This window comes from Saccoglossus kowalevskii, chromosome 1 (genome assembly GCF_978046115.1).
Source record: "Saccoglossus kowalevskii chromosome 1, keSacKowa6.1, whole genome shotgun sequence".
Classification (NCBI taxonomy): Eukaryota; Metazoa; Hemichordata; class Enteropneusta; family Harrimaniidae; genus Saccoglossus; species Saccoglossus kowalevskii.
Window position 1 is genome coordinate 12739418 of NC_140641.1, and position 23373 is coordinate 12762790.

At 34.7% G+C, this 23373-nt stretch overlaps 1 protein-coding gene and 1 long non-coding RNA gene across 3 annotated transcripts; both read left to right on the forward strand.

Moving 5' to 3' along the window:
- Nucleotides 1-50: 50 nt before the first annotated feature.
- On the forward strand, nt 51-7224 carry LOC144349039 (metallo-beta-lactamase domain-containing protein 1-like). Its single transcript, XM_085500471.1, has 4 exons — nt 51-330; nt 3525-3688; nt 4981-5095; nt 6909-7224. The coding sequence occupies exons 1-4, from the start codon at nt 132-134 to the stop codon at nt 7076-7078; spliced, it is 648 nt and encodes a 215-aa protein (XP_085356597.1). The 5' UTR covers nt 51-131; the 3' UTR covers nt 7079-7224.
- Nucleotides 7225-16263: 9039 nt separating this feature from the next.
- On the forward strand, nt 16264-22889 carry LOC144359443 (uncharacterized). Of its 2 annotated transcripts, XR_013422017.1 has the most exons (4): nt 16264-16515; nt 21574-21750; nt 21838-21888; nt 22665-22889. It is a non-coding gene; the product is annotated as an uncharacterized LOC144359443 (long non-coding RNA). The 2 variants fall into 2 exon arrangements; XR_013422016.1 differs by having other exon boundaries at nt 21838-22889.
- The last annotated feature ends 484 nt before the right edge of the window (nt 22890-23373 follow it).

Genomic DNA, 23373 nt, shown 5'->3' on the forward strand with positions numbered 1-23373 from the left:
ATCGATCATTTTTTGAACTGGCCTAGGAGTTTTTTTTACCTACTATGTTAACTCCGCCCACATGCTAATGTTTATGTTGAGCGATCGGTGTACCCGTTCACACCAGTCCCTTTTCAGGCTTTACACGGATCATGGAACACGTCTACAAAAAAAACGAGAAAAGTGTGGCGAACCAAGTAGGCTATGACATTATAGTGTTGAAAGAGGGGTATTCGAATTGCCTAGACAACGGGAATCAAATGGCGGACGGAACAATCACGTTGATAAAAGGATGCCATAATATTATAGTTGATACTGGGCATCCTTGGGATGGAAATATTATAATTGAAGGTTTGTTCATTCAAGTTTCCTGTTTAATCCTTCTTTGCCCAGTTCTTTTTGTTGAAGAAATACGCTAAACACAACATACAAATTATTTATGAATATGTTTCATCCAATCCCAACAAAGATACAAATATTGAAATAATATGTTGCTAAGGGTTACGGATAATTAGTATTTTTATTTTTATTATACAGGTATATATATATTTGTGGGTGTCGTGAGAAAAAAAGCAGGCAAGGAAAAACAATGTATAAATGTAAAGTGTAAATTTTACACTGATAATATATTGTTCTCATTAAAATTATGATTTGAAGCCCAATTCAATAAAAACGAGCATCTTTTGGAAACTGGTATGGAAAAACACTGTAGACCCATATACATGTACACAGCCTGCTAACGAGGCATAATTCATGTGACCATTCATATTTGGCAAGGAAACATTCTCTCATTTAGTCATTAGCTGATGCAGTAGCAGTGAATGCTAAAAATACACATAATATAATAATAATATTGGTGCTACAAAGAAACAGATTATAAGGAATTTTGAATTATTAAGAGCGAGAAGATAAACCTAATGAAAACTACTCTTAGCACAACAAAAGCATTCCCTTCACTTTTATAAATATTTCTAAATTTCTAAATTCAACCTGAAACGAAAAGTTTCTATAGGGTGATTGAATAACACTGGAGCGTTTTCAAATGACATCAATGCCCACTGTGCTCATTGATTGGCTGTTATCGAAATTCAAATGTAGCAATTTCAGGGAAAATCGTGAAAGCATTGTAGCTGTGAATGTTTCAGCAAAATGTTTGTGTGAATGCTGGCATAAAATTGTAAACATCGCCCAAGGTAAAAATTTAATGGTTGACAGTATTCAATGAATAGTAGCGGCTGATATACCTGACTAGCTGTGTTAAAGAGAGTACGTCATCCAACGACTCCTCACACAACGTCTGGATTATTACTTCTTTAAGAGATGCATAGCCGAATCGTATAATCACCACATGATCATAAAATAGAATGGAAAATATTATAGTGAATATACAAGTACTACAATATTCTTTTTAAGTCGACTTTACACACTAAGTGGGTACTTAAATATTGTGGTATACATTAGAAGACACTGTGATGAGATTCAGATTTACCTGACCTTACTACAGTGCCTATAGACTTTATGAGCTTCGCTTCAATAAGCTTATTAATTGAATAGAAGTGTAAGTACTTTGTAATACCCTATAGTGTACTCGGGGCAAACACACACAATTCATTATTTATATAACCAACATATGTATATGTATTTGGATGGGGTGCATATGGTATTTGGGATTAATGTAACAATACATGTTGGCATGTACCCAAATTTTCTATATGTTATTACCATGCTTAAATTAGTACTTTTTACACACCAAACGTGATGCGCTACATAGTGGAACAATGCAAAAATGTGTTTAACAAAAGTCCTTTAGGTGTGTGTTTCTATGGCGGTGACATCTATTCGCATGTGATTCATGTTATTCATGTTTTCTATTGGTTTCTCTGCATAGACTCTGTGCGTGTCTGTTTACTAAGGTTAATGCACCACTCAATGTAGATTCTTGCTATATCAATATAGGTTAAATGTGAGGTTAAATTTGGGTTGGTAAACAAGAGGCATATAACCAGCGATACCTGTACACGATGTCATCACATGTCGTAAGCATAACAAAGCAAAAAAAAAAAGCAATTCCAATATTTTACTGGTTTGTTTATTGAATGAAGCCAAATTTAAATTGGTTAGGTAAGCCGGTTACAAGGTATTCCTGATAATATTGGTGTTCTGTGTTTTTTGGTTTGTGTATTTTGTGAATGAGTTATATGCGTATGTACGGAATTTATTGTCGTTGACTGTGGCATGGAATCACTTCTATAATATTCATACATGTCGGCACATATCCAACTTGGGAATAATGTAATTCAAAATTCAATGGAAAACAATTGGATTGGAACTTGATTTGAACTTTAGCTTTTAAAGTTATAGGGACAATCATAAAGCCTACATAGGCATCAACTTCACTTTTAGATATATATGTGCTTTCTAACAACCGTCTTTAATTTAGTGTTTTATAATACATTGGTAACTGACTGATATACTGCTATGCAACTGAGCCACTTAATCAGTTTTGTCACATAGAATTATGTCTCAATTTTTTTTTAAATGATTTTGTGCCATGAGACAGTTCTGGACATTGAATGTCACTGTCTTTGTTGCCTTTTTTTATGTGCAACATGCAAGTGCTAGTGCTGACACATACGTCTAGTGAATTTTTGCCAGAGAAGCCATATTCATGTTTTGAATTACATGACGGGGCTGTGCGGCCATCTCTCTGTCAAATGGAAATTTAATGTGGTTTTCTGGCATCAACCATGCTTAGTCGAACACAAGCACCTGCAGATATTAACCAAGGTTGCATTGATTAGTGAATGAATCTCGGCCAGTGGAATTGGCCTTCCCATTGAGTCTGTGGCACACTTACCCAGGGTAGGGGTCAACCTTTTTTGGTGTTCAGCCTGAGGTAGGATTTGAACCACTATGCTACCAGTGACCGGTTTGTGTCTTGATGTTATCATTTTGTTTTTTGGTATAAATGTTATCATGATAGACTATTAAAATATATAGGCTGTCTGATTGTGGTCCTGGGTTTCGCATATGGAGCAGACTGTGCACACTCTTGTGGTTCTCATATCTTTCTCTCACTGTTTATACATAATGTTATTTCCAGGGTTTTCTGCAAAGTATTGAAGTCAATTTTCTGAATATTCTTTAAAATATTCAAAAAATATTCATATTTTTTATATATGTATTCTAAGGAACTGGAACTGTTTTGGTCTTGAAAGTGAGTGTTCAATTCCAATTTTCAGTCCTGTATAATTTCTTTTTTTACTTAAGCACGAAGACTCTAACAGCTTGAACCTTTTTTTGTTTCTGCCCAAATTAGGGTCACATGTCACTGTAATTTTCACTGAATTCAATTTTAATTTTGGACCAAACAGACAAAATGTGAGATTGCTTTTACTCTTCAACAAATTGTCATCAATTTTTATTCAAAAAAAGAGCACTATAAATGGAACAGTGTGTGAAGTTTATTTTGGTGCTCAAAGGGTTTATTTATTTATGTATTTAGTTTAACAGTATGTTACTGTTTTGTTTTTGTTTTTTCTTAGGATTGCGAAGAAATGGTCTATCAACTGACGATATTGAGTATGTAGTTGGTACCCATGGTCATTCAGATCATATCGGTAATCTCAATTTGTTTCAGAAAGCAGTTCACATTGTTGGGTTTGATGTATGCAACAGTGAAGCCTATCTACCACATCCATTCCACGAGGTGAGAGTTAGTTTGAAAATTTTGAAATCTGCAAAATATTTTATAATAAAATAGCACATGTTCAAGTTATAATTGGTTCTTTACGAACTAGAAATGAGTCATGTTTTCAGAACCACTACACATTTCTATCCACACAAGTGTTACCGGTATTAACAATTAGAAAATTTCATTCTAATAGAATATACTGCCTTCTATGCATGACTTCACAAAGTCTCACATCCTGATACTTTACAGGTAGATAGATAATGTTTATTTAAACTTGATAAGGCCAGACTTTATATTCCTTGTTTCTCAAGTTTTCATAAGGCAAGTTTTTTGAGGAGGGCGAAAAAAAAAATGAAATTAATTCTTTTTTTCTATTAGATTTGTGTGTTTCTCAAAGAATTGTGAGTGAGATCATTGATCGAAGAGAAGAAATTAAATAAAATTTTATTCCATGAATAACCTTGTTTCTCATCTGCGCAAGATGATCATGATACTCCCACGAAATTGCAACTTGAATTTGGTATGCGGCGGGCGGTAAATAAAAAAATGCAGATAAAAATTAAATTTTTTCAGCAATTACGCTGAAATAAAATTTTCTTTTTATTATTTTATTTCAAAAGAAAGACTAGTCTTAATATCATAGGATAAACTGTTGAACTTGAATGCACTGTTTACATACAGAGGTCTGGATTGTGTATATTTATCAAACACTGATGAAATGTAATCATGAATTTGATTTGAAATTTGAATTTAGCCAATTTAGTTCTAGATAAAAAAAATCATTGTTGGTGCAGTTTGTTCAACGCCTAAAATCAATTTCATCGATTGTCACTGGAGACATTCCAAAATGTGAATATCTGTATAAACACCTGTTGCTCCAAACAGTAGAACAACATATATGGGAAAAATGAAACAATTGATAAACAATTTCCTGGAAGAAATAAATATGAACTTTCTAATAATTCTAGCGAATACCTGCATGCTTTTTGATTTACTTTCTATACTTTTTTGTACAAAAAGGTTACTGTGAGTTCTCAATTATTAAACCTCAATAATGCAAGCACTTAAAAACATGGCAAAATGGAGATTTTTTTCTGTTATAGAGCAACAATACCAGCAGAAACTAAGTATCACGATGTGTGACTTTTAGGGGTGATCTATTAAAAAATGGTCTATACATAAGACAACAGATTTCGCAGTAAGCGGGAAATCATCTATTTTGTTATTCTACATGAGTGTGTGCCTCAACATCCATTGAGTTGAGGGAAGATATTTTCTGATTGTGATCTATTTTGTAATTTCTACAGGGAAAGAGTTATAGAATTGATGATAGAATTGATATAATTCCTACTCCAGGACACACACATAGTGATGTTAGTGTTGTTGTTAAAAATACAGAATTAGGTACTGTAGTTATTGCAGGTAAGTTCAATTTAGCCATCGCATGTTGAAAGCCTCCATAGACAAAATCAATAGTGAAATAGTGGTGTGTACATGTATAACACATAATTTTTTGATCTTAGGCCAAAAACATGAAGTTTTGCTTCTCATTCGAGGAAAAATTATTCAGTGAAGCGGTTTAAAATGTTTTGTATTAAGATTATTCAACATATGTTCAATGTTTAACATTTATTAAATAATGCTTTTTAATACATGCTTAGGGGGTTCGTTTGAATTGACAAAATATTCTCTGAAATTGAAAACAAACATTTCCCCATTGCACCATGTTTGGCGCCTGCAGTTACTGGTACTCAAAATTGACACGATGGTGAGAAGTAAGATACTTTTTTTTTCTACTCACACAATGGGAGTCTTTGCAGTTAGGTGTATATGTATGTCTGTGTTTCTGTTCCACTGATACCTCAAGAACCGATTACTGTAAAAAACTTTAATTTAGCTTGAATAATTTTTGCTGAAAGGACTTTTTGGGTGTTTTGTATGGAATTTATTTTCACTGATTTTTGACAAGTTGAATGTAAAATATAGGAAAAAAAGTATATTCACTGGATTTTATTTTCACTGAACCATTCCTTAAGTGAAAATTGACAATTTTTTAATTTTATGCTTACTAATTACCTAAATTGCATAAATTACCCAATTTATGAATGCTCCACAGATGTTTGGAGTGCCACTCATCAAATTTTAATAAATTGCTCTGATTATTCCAGATTTGAAATCCATGCATATTAATTACAGACTTTGTAAAAAAAATGGGGTCATGTGATCTCATTGATTTGCATAGCGTAATATATCAAGCACTGTTGCAGATAGTGCCATGCAGCCAGTGCTACAATGTAAAGAAGTCATTAGAAGAGAGATATAATTAACATATCAGATTGTCATACATGATCATGTGACCTCATTGATATGCATACCGTAATTGTAACATCTCAGGCATTGTTACAGTCAGGGATATGCAATTGGTTCTCTATTGAAGGCATCAGACGGAAGATATGACTAACATATCAGATAACTATATATAACTATGTGACCTCAATAATATTCATAACTGTAATATCTTTGGCACTGTTCCAAATAGGACCATACAACTTGTACAGTATAGATGGTCACGATTTCATTAAAATTTATAATGTTATACCAAAGCCACTTGGAACCACTCTGCTCAGTGTTTGCATTTATATTTAAATGCCTGCATTTAAGCACATTTGCTTAAATTTGAATGGCAAGGCTGTAGTCAAAATAAAGCATATTTCAGTAACTTTGCATGCAATAAATACATGTGTATGTGTATTGGAGATGCGCTTCTAATATGGTGAATACAATATTCCTTTTTTGTGATGTGCTTTTCTATTATTGGAGATGTGTATCTATTTTTGTCAATTGTTGAAACCTGGATATTAATAAATAGTAGATCATGATATGTGGAAGACCATTTCCATCTCTGCCAATGCAACAATATGACAGCTACCATTGAAACAGATATGCTGGTTGCTCACAAAGTTAATTAATACATGTATAGCCAAATGATATTTTTAAGTATTTTTTACACAATAAATAGGATCCACTTGTAAAAAGGACCTATGTACATTTCAGAATGTTGTTGTAACATATACATGTTATGTAGTAAAGCATATAGTTATTTTTGCAAAAGTTTTTGTCCAAAAACATGAAGAATATACCATTATCAATATTTCCATATTTTGTGGTTTTATTAGCTATACATGTACTGCATTTTGAAAACTACTCGCCTAACATGATGTTTCAATTTTTGCAGGTGATTTATTTGAAAAAGAAGAGGACATAAATGATGCTCTGATTTGGCAGGAAGTCAGTGAAAATCCAGAACTCCAAGAAAAAAATCGACAGAAAGTGCTTGACATCGCTGATTTTATTATACCCGGTCATGGGAAAATGTTTAAAGTGCCAGAATCAGTCAAAATCTAAGATGCAGGATAACAAATGTTGTTTGTACAAGACTTGTACATGTAGGGTAAAAGTTCAAGTCATCAAAATGAATCTTTTGATATGTTATGCATAATAGACCATTTTCCGTACACTGCGAGAATCACGCGTTATGCGTGAAATCGAACGTAAAAACAGGACAAACAAAGGTCATAGCGTCGTAGTGGCGTCAAACATCGCGTGGGATTCGACAAACGCGAAAGTATTTTGGGGGCATTTCCATGCTTAACAATGTGCTGTCCAGATTTGATGATAGACAATTTCAATTAAGTAAGGGTATTCGGAAGCAATATTCCTCTGTCGAAGATCGGCCAATTGGTGTGAGCTACGAAATAAAGAAATTCGAGTTCAAAACCAAATCATTTGATTTTTGCGGCAGACGTTCGACGCGCGTCTTTCATGCATCTCGCGAGATCTCGCAATTGTACGGAAAATCACCTATTGTATTAACTCATAATATCTCCAGAAAAGAAAAGATAAAAATGGTTATACAAAACAAAATATTAGCTGCAAACAAACGAGAAGAAAAAACAATTTAAAAATATGTTCAAACATATTGCTTATTGGATTTCATGCAGGTGATTATGTCATGTGGATTGGTAAGCAGTCACATTGTTCTTGATATTATCATGTTAACAATGTAGCTAACATAAAGATTATCAACTTCCAAGTTATTTATCAAGGCTGTACTGTGGGTTTTTTCGTATGTTATTTTTAACCTTTAAATAAAGGAGATTTATAATAGATTTATCAAATCTTGATGTAAATATTTAGTCAATTTCTTTGTATTGACCCATTTGTTGAATCACAGTTACCAGTACTAGAAGAACAGTTCTTTTGTTTGAATGCCTGTCTTGGTAAACATTCAAAACAAAGGGCAATTAACATACTGCTGATGTTGCAGAGATCGTAATTTGCATAAATTTACATATTCGTTTCAGCATTCTGTAATAAGAATGAATCCATGTCCTCCATAAAAATTCACAATGGTTTGTGTCATTTTGGTCTTCAGTGGTCATGGTGTTTCCCGGATTCTTGCAAATATCAATTGGGTCGCAATTACCATAGCTATCTCGGAGGTAAATAGTCCCTCGCCCCTTGGTTATTACACAGAAACTGTGGTTATTACAGGTATCACTGATTTTTCTTCGCCGGAGTGATTCACTTCCCAAATTTTGGTTCCCAAACCTATCATATCCTATTTTTGGCTTCAACCTTTTTTTGCTCGAAGGACAAAGGCAATAAAATTCGAATTTAAAGGATGCAGGTCGTTTGGATCAGACAATTTCTTTTGTTTCCAATTCGTTGTATGCCTAGAAACATTGCAACGTTGTTTTTGGTGAATATATAACATGTTCTGTTCCAACAAAGGATTTTGATATGCCTAACAATTCCTTACTGAAATATCTTCTGTATTCTCTAAAAATGGCACTAGCCCAAGATGGACTTCCTGTTCAACGCGTTGTTGATTGTTCACGTCACTGTACGTAAAACACACTCTCGAAATTGACAACATTCACTTTCAGACCACTAAGCAAATAGATGGAAATACCATTCGATTGGCGGCTGGGATAGCTGCACTTAGTGTTCATTTCTATGCAACGTAAATTTATATGGCTGCTGTGGACGGAGACGGCTGACACATTGTTGGCGTGGCTCTCCTGGCACGGGCAACTGACTTTTAGCTTTTTCTGATGTGTTCTGGGTTGTATATAACAGTCAGACACTAACAATTATATAAGTACTAGTAAACTGTCCGGGACATGGTCAATATGGGAGTGTGAACCAGTTAGGCCCTGAAGATAGCGCCATCACACAGTATTCCAACGAAATAATCCGATAATTATGCTGGAAAATGTCAAGTACACAATGTAGTCAAATCAGTAAGAAAAGATACTATGGTATACATAAAATGTAACTACAAAATAAATGTCAATGAATACAATATTCTTTTTTACAAAATCCTGCAGCCAACATGGATACGTTGACAATCCCTAATATTGCTAAATTGCCAGTTGTGAATTTTAAATCGCATTTATTAGGATTCCCAATGAAGTACAGATAGGGAAAATGTATCATTCTAGCAAGAAAAAATATTGATTTCTTTTGTACAGGACATATAATAAATTATGAAATAATTAATATTTCATTTTTGTTAGTGTACTTTTATGTATTAAAATGTGTACACATATCTAATTGGTGGTGGGAATTGCCAAACCAGTTTAAAAAATTGTGAACAAATATTTTCGTAAATAACACAGACAGTGTATTTTATATTACAATTTCTTTCAATTTTAATCAATTGTATTGTAATACATTAGTAATAATTTAAATATATATACATTTCTTTATTTCATTGTTGAGAATGAGTTATACATTTGTTTCGTACTATAATTTATCTATATTGGAAATTTTTTATGGGGATTATTAATTTCAATAAACAATATTAAATAAGATCATTAATTACAGTATGTCACTAAGCAGTATAAAAAAATACATGATGCAAAGCCCATTTTAAATAGTCAAATGTTTATTGGTCTCAGAAACTAGGGGCATTATCAGAGCATGGGTCTTATTTTGGAACTCTTGCCAGAGCAAACTGCACAAATCATAAAGCAAATTAACAGCTTCGAGGGATGATATTCCCAGAATAGCACTAGTTGTAAAAGAAACATAAAACTTTAATTCTTAACAACGGTGAAAGGACCAGTTACTGCGACAAAGCCATGGTCCCGGCGAAAGCCACCCGATACAAAACCTACTTACCGCGAAAGCCACTTATCGCGGAGCTACAAGTTCTGGTTACGTTTCTTCTGACAGTTGTAAATATTCACGGTACGTGTAAGACCCTTGTTTCGCTGATTACAGATTTTTGATTATCTGTACTTACCGAAACGAACCGTTTACTAATTAAGATCCCGTTGTTTTCGGCAAATGTTTTATGTAGTTATATACACAACTGAAATGTAAATATACTGGTCAAGTTTCGTCCTACAATTGTGAATATTGTACGTGTAAGACCCTTGTTTCGCTGATTACAGATTTCTGATTATTTGTAATTAGCGAAACGAACCATTTACTAATTAAAATATTGTTATTTTCGGCAAACATGTTGTAAATATTGTGCGTATAAAACCCATTTCTCTGATTGCAGTTTAATTTTTATTTATCTGTGTTATCCCGTTTCGTTTTTTTTGGGGGGGGGGGGGGAAACAAAATTTGTCGCCATGTTGGATATCATAGACGCAAACTTACGATCGTCCACAGTCACTCTAGTGACTAGTCCTAATAGAGTGACTGTGGATCGTTCTACTGAAACGATAACAATTTTCAAAAACAACGTGCATTATAAAAAATGTAAAAACTAATTTAACAATGCGATGTACTAAAATATAATTCCATCCAATTTCTCAGCAATTTTCCCGAACTATTACAACAATTTAGACAAAGGCGGACAAAATGTCTGACGTCGCTAACCTCAGAAAAAAGCACTATTTTCTAAAGTTACGATTGAAACTAGTTATGATAATCGCAGTTCCACATTAAAATACCCACACAATAACTTAGTGACGAATACTGAGCCCCTTGACAGATAGTACAAGGGGGGTAGATCGTTTTTTTTTTTTGGGGGGGGGGGTCACTGATTTTCGTGCAAGTGTTGAAGGGAGGGTTACAGTACATCTTTGCAGGCATATGGAGGATACATTTTTATAAGTTAAATTATTGTTTAAGTTAGTTTTGAATCATGTATCATATTTCATTCAACATTACACTGATTCAAAACAGAAATACACTGAAGATAATTTGATGAATATGATTCTTTTTTTTCTCATTAACATACTGTTTGGTGGGCAAGTTTTCCAACAAGCTCGGCTGGATAAAAGGCTTCTCGATACTTTTGCAATTATTACTAGAACTCGTTAGACCATTAAAATTGCTCTCTTCTCAATGAGAGCTGGGCTAACTGATTGAAGTAGAAAAGTTCTAAGCTGTGTAGTAGAACATTAATTAGTATGTGTATATATATATTTTTAATACATCATGTACTGTCTTTACACTTATATGGGGGATGGTTACAATGCACCATTCAAGGGGGAACTCGAGGTCAGCAAACTTTATGTACGTGACTTTCAAAAAAAACACCGGCTTACCCCCTGTATTTTCTGTCCAGTCCCTAACATTTGAGAATATTCGCAGGTAAAATTTTTTGGGTACAAAATGCCATGGTCAGTTTCGATTCACAGACATCAAATCTGTCAACAAAATAAACTATCGGTATTTTCATTTTATTTTCGAGAACAACGAAACCTCGAATATCACACAACAGGTCGGGGATATTTTCATGTCTATCTTTCGGCTTAATGAGCCCTCTTTCTTCAATTTAGTGGACACACATGGAATGCGAACTAATATAGCAATATAAGCGACGTCTTCATGGTGGTTGGACAGTCATCAAAGTGAAGTCAATGGATAATTAGCATATCTAACAATAGAGTTTCCTAACTCTATTCTCCTAGTAACCATGAACCATGGTATAGACGCGATTTTCAATCTGAGCTTCGCCTTGACTTGCTCTTCAATATTCAAGTTTCTTTATGCTGCCTTCAATGGTAATTGTTTGAAATGCTACAGGACACGTACTGAAAAACTTAGCGGCAATAGACTGGACCAGTCCACCTTTTGGACTGCGAATTAACATTCAAGTCATCACTGCAGCTGTATGCATGGAAGGTATTGTGGTAATAATATATAAACAAAACATCAATGTTTAACACATTTTACCCCTGTTGCTAAATTACTATTTATAATAAGTATAATGCGCATTAAACACATGTCCACCTGTGTTTTTATATACATCACCAGTGGAGAAATAACACTGAATGTCCGTTATGCTGTTTTAGCTAAGCAGTCGATTCCTGAGAAATGTGCGTGTCTGTGCAAATTGCGCCTCATACGGCAAAACATTTGAATGCACAAGGTATTTGTTTTATTTCTGCGGCATATCAAGGTAGGGGCAAGGTATATTATGAGATACTGTCATTTTAAAACCTGCATATATTGCCTTGATGTTCCTAAATAAACAAACTGGTGGTGACTGTTATTGTGGACGCGTGAATGAAAAGATACCTAATTACCAACATCGTCAGCAAACTTGCTAACGAATCGCCTGTGTTGATTCAAGAACAGACATGATGGTTATCAGATTAGGCCATCCCATTTTCAATAGGAAGCCAAGATACTTTTAAAGAGGGGCATGATCGGTATATGAATTTTCCATAATAATTGTTGTCGTTGTTGTAGTTGTACTTTATAATTTATTACATTTAAAATAGCGCAAAACAAGAAACAATACGAACTTACATTTCACATAAAGTAACGACTTGAGAGTGCGCCTTCTCAGTAAATACCATTGTCTCCTTTTAAGAATGAAGTGGCCCAAAGTGTTTCAAATTGATATAACGATCTCCAGATATCAACACAGGCGATTCGTTAGCAAGTTTGCTGAAGATGTTGGTAATTAGGTGTTCCTTTCATTCAAGCGTCCACAGTAAATGACATTTTAAAAACATAATACGTGTATAAATTATATATTATTATTAATTATTGTCGCAGTCATACAATCCTGTTTTATAATCATTAGCATATTTTGCTATGAAATGAAGACAAATGTATTCACGTCCTGGACGTGGGATGAAATGTGACTGCACACATGGTTTGATATTAAAATCGAAAGTATTTGGTTTCAATTGTACCCAAATTGGAAAGATAATTCAGAAAATAAAAACTTAAAGATCAGAGTAAACTTATACAATAAAAAGGACAAATGATAGAAAGCATCATTATATGGGAACTGACAATATCTTTTCTCTGTGTGACACTATATGCTAGATCACTGGGTCACGCCACGAACATACACAAAAAGCCATGTATTGTGTTGAAATAGGTGTATTTTTTATTAATATATAATATGCTTTCCCGTTTACATTTTTTTAGAATTGGCACAATGAAGAGAATACACAAACCCAAAATAAGGAGGGATACCTCATAACCCATCACAGTAATAATGTGTTTTCATTATTATGACGCTCTTTTGTCATATTTATATTTTTATTTCATTATTAAAACTTTTTCGATTATTGTTGGATTATTATTTTTTTCATTTGTACATTATTTACATTTTATTATGTCATTATTTGACCATTTCACCTTGTTTTATTATTAGGTCACTTTTACATTATTTTAATATTTTTATATTATGTGTTGGGTCTTTGGCACTAATCTCACTCCACAAATTCCATATATGTAATTTGTTACATTGTTCCATGTATATTTGGGTGCACGAGAACCGTAATAGTCCCATACCATCAATTAGCCTATCAGCGTTCGTATCGTTCAAATGTAGTTACATATGTAATTTACTCTATGTAAACGTAAACAATAAGTTTAGTTTTGTTTCACCACGTTTTCATCTGAAATGCGATGTATGAGGGCGTATTTCAATACGTCAGCTGTTAGACTAGTTGACATGTAACGATTACCTGTCGATCTGGGCAACTCTTGATTAGACACTTCGAAACTGACTGCTTTTCTGAGAATATTGAATGAGAGTCCAGAATCCAGGGAGAATGTGGCTGTAGCAGAGACCCCCGTTTAGTCGTATTCGTTTTGGACAAAATATATTATCACCTACTAGCCGTAATATCCACATAGTGAATTATCCTGCATTGTTACACGTACCAGCCTGAGTCTTAATTAACAAACTCAAAACTCTGTGACTCCACTGTGACCGTAGGGTTATCGCCATAATGTGCCTGTATGCCGTATTGTTTCATAGGAGGTGAGCATATTTCAGTTTTACACCACAGTCTCGTATATATTTATAATAAATGGTATCAACGTACGACAGCTGTTTTTTTAAATTTAATTTTGTTTTGCACGGCGGAATATAATAACTGTATTTCAATCAATACGTTAATGTTGTGGAGACACTTTAATATGTACAGCTACTGTAAATGTAACATAAGCAACGTGTAATCATCGCACGCAAGTAGTTTTGACGACGATGGGGAAAGTTAATAGTTATAGTTCACAAAGATACAATTCTTAATTTTCCTAACTGTTAATATATTCAACGGATGGCATAGTAACTCTAAAAGCCGTATTTCATCTATAATAAACTTTAAATAAAAAAATAACTTTATTGAGTTGCTGGTATTACGGCATACGCAAGTGCAGTTTTCCGACCAATATAAACTACGTCCGGGAAACTATGGAAATAGTAGTAATATTTAATTGTTGTTAACGACACCTACTTGCATATCACCCATGGTATAACCAACTTTAGTGAAGCAGTGTGTGTGTGTGTGTGTACAGGGGGATTTGGGCGTTCGTATGTCACACGTCAGTAAGATGTGACAATGTCTGTAGGTCAGACATTGCTGAACGTCAGAGATCGACTGTCATTATAATCAACACACACAAATTGTTGACACAGCGATACAGCATGGCGTACAGCTGTTTGTTTTTTCTTTAACATATAAACACATCTAAATGGTATTATTAATTGTCCACTATACCAATAAAATATATCCATGTAGCCTGCATCTTTCTTTATAATGTTTATTTATGTCTCCGTGTTATTTTGTATCACATTGAGTATTCAAACTTCAAAATAGACATACTACCGGTAGTACATCATGCATATCCAGAAAGACTTCTAACGATGATAATTTCATCGCAAATAACCCATATCATGGCGGTATATACTAACAGGGCATATTGAAATCCTAGCTTGAATATAAACGACTATACTGCAACTGTCTTACTAGTATCTAGAATACCAGACGGCGTCTTTATTAAATGTCTTCATAAAATAACTACATTCGACAGCGGGATTTAAATTAAGTATTGTCTAAATTGTCCATGAATAGCTGTGGTACACGTCTGGTTTTGGATAATAAATAACACATATTATCATCGACGAACAAAATTGAATTAAATTCGATAGTATCATATCACGTAGCCGCCAATGTATGTAATTATGTGCGAGAATCTCACACTCCATAGTAACTACATAGACATGATTGTTCTGTGCAAGTTGTTACACGCAATGTAGCTGCAACATACGTAATATTATAATGGATCGAATTTTCCATTTGTGTGAATGTATGTTTGTGTATAGGTGATTACGCGTGAATGTATATTATAAAATTTCCGCTTTAGAATATATTTCAATTCGCTGTGTGGTATAATTCAATAAAAGAGATTTCATAATATTAATGATAATCCAGATGACAATTCCGCCGATAAGACTTGGATGAGGTGAAAACAAAAATTATAATGAAGAGACCACTTTTATTACGTTAAAAACTGCTGGCCAAGTAAAACTCTGGTATGTGTATATAACAATAAACATACCACACGACCTCGTGTCTTAGGACAAATTAATTGCCAAGAAAGTTACTGACTAAAAAATTTACATCTATTTCAGATGACAGGATTCACTATTTATATTCTCTATATAGCGCCATCATACGGCAAAACACAGAAATGTACAAGGAATTTGTTTCATTGCTATTTTTGCAGCATATCAAGATAGGAGTAAGATATAATATAGAAAAAGAACTCGATTGGCCAAGTTCGGCCAAGGCTGGGGTCAATATTTGTATTATTGTACAGAATAAAACAAACATTTTGTGAAAGGCTGTATCGCAAAATCTCTTCTGTCCACGTTTTCCATGACAACCCAGAATGTTCCCCAATCCCATGTAGTCGTTTCATAACATTTCAAATGGTTCGTATGTGTTTATATTCCATAAAACCTTCCACAATTTCAGTCGCATTAAAAATTGTTTGTAAGTATCAACTTGCTACGAACGACTGTTCGACTTTCATAAACAAAAACACCACACTACACCGGGGGGGGGGGGGTCAATCGGACCCTGATCGGACCTAAATAAAACACTTTTCCGGATAAATAAACAATTTAATGAAACCCACGCGTATGCACGATACACAACACACTATTTCAGAAACGTTTGACGGGCGGCATAGAAAAGAACATTCCATACAAACGCGAAATAGATTGGAATATGACCTTCGGCCCCTATGATGATAATAGTCAATTCCATATGTGCAATTTATTACACTATTACATTACCCAATGAAGCTTGGATCATGTGTACCCTAATGTCATGGTGGCTGTAGCCGAGAGAGTCCTTTTTGATCTCCGCATTACTCCAGGTTTAACAAGAAGAATACTATCACGTGCCCGCCATAATATCTACATATTGAATATATCCTGCGTTGCTGCACGTACTATCTGAACTATTAATTAACACACTCAACACTCTGTGACTTCACTGTGACCGTTGGGTTATCACCATAATGTGCCTGTATGCCGTATTGTTTCATAGGAGGTGAGCATATTTCAGTTCTACACCACAGTCTCGTATATATTTATAATAAATGGTATCAACGTACGACAGCTGTTTTTTTAAATTTAATTTTGTTTTGCACGGCGGAATATAATAACTGTATTTCAATCAATACGTTAATGTTGTGGAGACACTTTAATATGTACAGCTACTGTATACGTAACATATTCAAACAACGCGAAATCGCTCGCAACTAGTTTCAACGTTAATGAGCAACAGGTCTGTTAATAGTTGTATGTTCACAAAGATACAATACCAATGTTCCTAACTGTCAACTTGTAAAATAGATGTCTCAGTTTCTCTTAAAAGCTTTATTTCTTATTACATACTACAATTAAAACTCACTCAGCGGTTTGTTGACCAATCAGAATGCTCCGTTGCAGGGCGTTATATACACTTAATGCCCTACTGTAGACGATATGACATCATATATATGACAGTTAATGTGCTAAGAAGACCCCGAAAAGACAGGATTCGAAATCAAGGTTAACTAAACGGTCAACCTGACAGGCACTCTCAACTCTGCCTATCTAGATCAAGGTACCGTTTTTTTGTTTATTTGGTATATATGATTGGTCCTGTTAGATCATGAATATTTATAAGTTGCCAAATTACAGTGTTTATTATAGTTTGAGAAAAATTACTTTATATTCCACGTGTACTACATTCACACATTGCGAAATACCTACGTTTTTGGACTTTTATCATAAGCATATCTCATTTGAAAATAGAGACATAGTAGTTTTACTCCCATTAGGCCTAAGAATGTGACGCAGAAGTGTTGACAGGAGTCACTGCTAAATGCCTGAAAATATCCCCTCAAATAATATAATGAATAAATAGTATCTGACCTCGTCAGGAGACGCGATACACGTCAGTATGATTCTGCAGTGTCTGTCAGTCAGACATTGCTGAAAGTCAGAAGGTGTCACGGAGCATTGTGATTAACACAGTAATACAGCACGGTGCTACAGCTGTTCACTATACCAATAGAATACATCCATGTAACCTGTATCTTTCATCGTAATGTTTATTTATGTCTCCGTGTTATTTTGTATCAAATTGAGTATTCAGACTTCAAAATAGACATACTACCGGTAGTACATCATGCATATCCAGGAAGACTCTTAACGATGATAATTTCATCGCAAATAACCCATATCATGACGGTATATGCTAACAGGGCATATTGAAATCCTAGCTTGAACATATACGACTATACTGCAACTGTCTTCTTTAGAATGCCAGACGGTTCATTTATTAAATGTCTTCATAAAATAATTACATTTGACAGCGGGATTTAAATTAAGTATTGTCTAAATTGTCTATGAATAGGAACGAGTGCAGCTGGAGGTTAGATATATTTGCAATTATTATAATTTCAGTTGACGTACACATCTGTTTTTTTTAAAGAATAAATAACACATATCATCATAGTTGATCCAAATTCAATTAAATTCGATATATGTCACGTTGCGTCACCATGGGATAGCCGCCAATGTATTTAATTATGTACGAGATATTCAAACTCCATAGTAACGATTGTTGTGTGCAAGTTGTTACACGCAGTGTAGCGGTAACATATGTAATACCTAATGAATCGAATTTGTATGGATGTATGTTTGTATATAGGTGTTTACTCGGTCAAATCGTGTGTAGGGGCGAACGCGTACTTCTAAATATGCATTATTATTTTTCTCATATATACTATATATATTTCAAAACGCTGTTAAGGTATACTTCCATGAAAGGGATGTCTTAATATTAATGAGCACGTAGGCGACATTCATTCCAGCGATAAAAGATGGATAAAAAAGAAAATCATAAATTTTCATGAAAAGAAACCACATTTACGTATCAAAGTAAAATCCATTGTAGACTGTGTCAACAATAGAATGATGCTGAATCGTTCGAGTTACGGACATCGAGTTACAAAAATGATCACGCTTACTAGAATATTTTAGAAACACGCCCACTTTTGCGAAATCACGCCCAAATTGTAACTGGATGTTCGACTAAGTTCGAGTTACGGGCAACATATATTTTTATTTTTGTTTAACGTTGTATTTGTCCCGTAATTTAAAGTTCAGTTAACTGATAATTAAAATTCGAGTTACTAAATTTGAACTTTAAAAAAAAAAACTATGTTGTCCGTAACTTTGAGTTCGGTTAACTCTTATTTAAAGTTAGAGTTACAATTCCCCAAGGGAATGTCACATAGCCCAAAGCACATGGCTGAGACCGATCAGGTACCTAAGTAGTCTCCCCACAATATATCGCCACAATTGAGGAAAGGTGGCATATAATATACGTGTATTATTAGCTATGAACACCAATTTTGAGTTTTATATACTTAAGTGATACAAACCGGACATACTGTCAGTTTGTAAGTTTATTTAGAGAAACCTCGAAAACATTGTGATTGTGATGATTATGGTTACTTGTTTTGCATTTCATAGACAACCGTGACCAGGGCCATTTGAACTCAAAGATGGCTGGCTGGTAGATTTCTTGGGAGAAATTGCAAGCTTAGATATTACGAAAAAAAATCATGCCAGGTGTTACTCTTCCAGCCAACCCCATGATTTTAAAAGATCCTTTATGTACCGTTTGGCAAAATTTAACGCGCTTTTGGGCATTGAATCAGTTATGGGGGTTTCGTTCATTCTATACAACTCGTCGTTCAATGTAACTGCGCAGAACACGACAGATTAAAGCAAATATTAGAAAAATAATATTGTCATTTATATAACTCCGATAAGTTTGGTCAACGTCATACATGCCACACAATGTTGGCGATCTCTTGTATCGACTTCAATAATTTCAGGTATTTGTTTACTGTTCTAGGGTAGGTTGCAGCATGTGTTCACATTTTATGTAAATATACAAACTATGTATGTTATAGGCGATGTATAGAACCCATATGTCGAACACAATGCGGTCGGACTACCGGCTTTTATGTTAGAAAAATAGTGGCTGGAAAGGACGAATGTTGAACAAAATCCCAGGGATATATATATATATATATTTATATTTTGTTAATATTAGGTTAATATTTTGTAATACTTCTAACTGCTTTTTGTCTGTCTTTCAAATCACGCGGTTGGTGAATAATAAGTCAGAGATTGATTGATGGTGTATGTGTGTGTGGCTTAGTAGCTATATATATATATATATATATATATATATATATATGCACGCACGCTGTATATGTCACTCATTTGATTGTCTAATCGCCTAACAGTGTATATGGCGAGTGATACCCCCCCCCCCGTATTTTGTCTTGCCGAGTTTCAAGTTGTTCTCGGGAATTTTTCTCCCCGGGATTTTGCCCGTCACCCGGAGAAGGAGACCTGAGCCACCCGTTTTTTTAAAGGATTTTTACATAGATAGTGATGTATGTAATTTTATGTGGGATACGTTGGCTCTAAAATCAATCTGTTCATTTCAACCTAAAAAAATGGTCAGCTACCTAGAGACGCTTACAGGGCACGTGCGGGAAAATAATCCATGATCACACATAAAATCAGACATCCAGGCCACTCCGTCTAGAGAACACGTGGTGGTATGTTTTGTTGCTGTTACGCAGAATGAACAATCGATAACATGACAACTCAATCCATTGAAATCTTTTTCGTCTGACTAGAAACGTAAGTGACCAGGTGTCGTCTGCTGACTAGTCAAAATAAACTGCTACGATTGTTTAATATCAGTCATAACGCTGCAGCTGATGTTGACGTGAGGTGGCAGAATGGAGGTTTTTCATTGTAAAATCAAAGCGAGAAGCTCGTCACCTGCGCACGCGCGGGAATTGAGTCACAAGCGATGATAACACACACTAAGAACGCAAAAGCTCATGGGTAGACGCTTGTTTGTAAAAAAAAATGACACGCTATGATCACCTGACGCATGTGCGGGTTACGACCCCCACCCCGCTTCAAATTATACGATTTTGCAAAACAAACCTAACAACACCACCAAAATGTTGCAAAAATAGAGGTGATATAATAATTTGTATGTAAATCTTGTAAAAGTGTGTATGCTAATATTTACCCTCACGAATAGATGAACACATTTCTACCATATTTACATAGCAGTTATGTAAATGGATACTATACAACCAGTATTTGAAAGACAACAAATCAGTTATAACATTACATTACATTACGAATATCAAGCCACAGCTATATGGGTGTTAACGCATGTCCCTCAGTAACCGCGAAATCACGAAATGGTGGTTTCGCGTTCACCGCACATTTTTTATTATTATTCTAATTTAACTGAAAAAATCACCACAGCTAGGCCAGTCTAAAGAGGATTACATCTTCATGTTTTCAAATTCAGACACAAGGATAAATCGTTGAAATCGATATTACATTTTGTACATATACTTTCACTTATCATATGAGATAATTAAGTATTTAGGTCATAGTTCATCCGTGAGAAATGTATCTCGAATGTTTTGTCTTTTGTCTGGTGTGTGTTAAACATAGATTGTTAATATTTGTATAAATTAAGGTGACAAATTGGTTGACTGTCGGTCTTTTTCAACTTGGTCGTCAAATTTTAGTGTGGTGTCATAAAGTAATAACAATCTAACAATACGGAGTAATTTGAGGCATTTACTTATTGGATGGATGGGGACAAAATTACAAATATCAGTTTTGGGTGGCCAAGTGTTAAACCATGAGTTTGTTTGTGTTTGTGTCCTGGTGTATCAGGCGTGAGCTTATGTACACGAGTAAACCATAGACCATATGATTTCTATGTGTAAAGACGTACTGATGTGTCAGGTATTCATATAATATATTTATGGTAGTGACATGCAAAATAACTTGAAATTTTATTTTTTCTAGATGTGTCGGTTCAGACAAACAAACAATCACTTCGTGCGTTTCGCACTCACTGCATACGCCCTCTAGTGGTCTGAAATACGTCGCAAATCAAACACAGCGAGACGTGACGTCCATGCCTTTTTAACTGCCCCGCAGTCACAGTAATTTGGAGACTCACCACATTCTTATACCATTCTAATTGCAGTCTCAGAAGAGCCAGAGCTAAACAAGATATGCAAAAAAGTGTTAACAAGAGGAAAGGTGCTGAGCGCCCTCACCGGGATGAGGGCACTGATGAGGAACATCAACGAACCGACCCCTCGAACTCAGAAGTCGTGGAGAAGACACCCATTTTACGGGAAGATGAGTTACTGGCCTTAAGGTAATAATCAATTATGGTTTTGAATTTTATAATATTTAGATTTTATTGATTAAACGTAATTTAATAATGATATTCGTTTTTTTACAGGAGTGTTTAGTGAGAGGGAGCACTCATGCACATGCGCAGAATGTGCTCCAGGTACGCAAGCTACTAGTCACGAACATAACAATTGATTTCTAAGTCTAGTTATTTTTAGAAATAACGTGGGACAAGACATGGATTCTGTCACAATAATGATTATATCAATATATGTATAAATGCCAAGACTATATGATATTTAATGTTGTTTACACTTGCCTGCCTACAAATGAGTTGATTTCTCGTTTCTGAGTATCATTCCTCAGTGTTTCTCAGATCGCAAACTGTACCAATTGATTCGGGACATGGATATTTCATTCACATGCACAGCTCGACGTAATCGTGACTCTATTCAGATTCGATAATCAATTTTCCATAATCAAACGAAAATATTACTACAATGCTAATCTTACAATACAGAATATGTACTGACCGTTAATGACTAGCGTCAACATTATACTTGTATACTCCCTTTGAAGTCAACTTTTCGTCACCTGCGCATGCGTCAGATGGCCATAGCGTGTCATTGTTTACAAACAAGCGTCTACCGATGAGCCTTTGCGTTTTTAGCGTGTGTTGTTATCGTCGCTTGAGACTCAATACTCGCGCATGCGCAGGTGACGACCCTCCCGCTTTAAGACCTGCCAATGAACAATGTCCACTCGGTCCGATATTATAGAAAAATACAGTAAAATGTTAAAAAATGTGGACGGTATTCAACCTGCACTATACGTATTGTAGCCTGAGCGTTATTTATTATACTGTTAACAGTTTTTAAAAAGTTCCAGATTATTCACGTTATTCTACTTGTTATATTTTAACAAATGTATACGTAGTTACCGTGATCACGTGACGAGTACGGAGTATATAAATCAACAAACACTGAACTGGAACACGAGTGGTTTATGTACTGCAATCGACATACAGGAGAAAATGATTTGTGTGCATACCAAGTTTAATGTCAAGTCGGAGATGAGTTTGACTGAGATACGATCTGTATGTAAATTTCCGTCATTGTGTGTGTGTTACAAAACAGTTGTAAATAAATCATGTAAATCCTATTCCAAGGTGAAATTGTTTGTTTTACTTACACAAAACCACTGCACATGCGTTGCGTTATCGTACGCGTATAAGTGAAAAATAAGCAAATCAATCCACATGTATGTGCAATGAATTTAAAGGTTTTTGGGGAAGGACTTCAACTTAATGAAGCGTAATCCAGATACAGTCCAAGGAAAACAGACAGCTATATAAGATTAATAATAAATATATGTATCATAAATGGATGCACGCCTATATATTTCTAAAATTAATCGGGGGTATCATTTCTTATTAGTTAGTTTACACATAATTTAACGAAAATTTGAGATTGGTTCTAATTCAGTCAGATTTTTGTGTGGTTAATATGACGTCGCGCAGACTGCTCCTTTATCAACCGTTGTTAAAAATTAAATCATGCGATTGACCATGGAATTGTGACGTCGTGAAGTCATGTGACTAGATAAACAAGAAAAATAGTTTTTACAAAAAAATAATAATAAAAGA

Bases quoted from the DNA above. Each gene is read 5' to 3' on its own strand.
- LOC144349039 (XM_085500471.1), top strand. From the start codon at position 132: ATGGAACACGTCTACAAAAAAAACGAGAAAAGTGTGGCGAACCAAGTA. The intron at 331-3,524 runs GTTTGTTCATTC...GTTTTTTCTTAG, and splicing joins TGGAAATATTATAATTGAAG to GATTGCGAAGAAATGGTCTA. The intron at 5,096-6,908 runs GTAAGTTCAATT...CAATTTTTGCAG, and splicing joins AGGTACTGTAGTTATTGCAG to GTGATTTATTTGAAAAAGAA.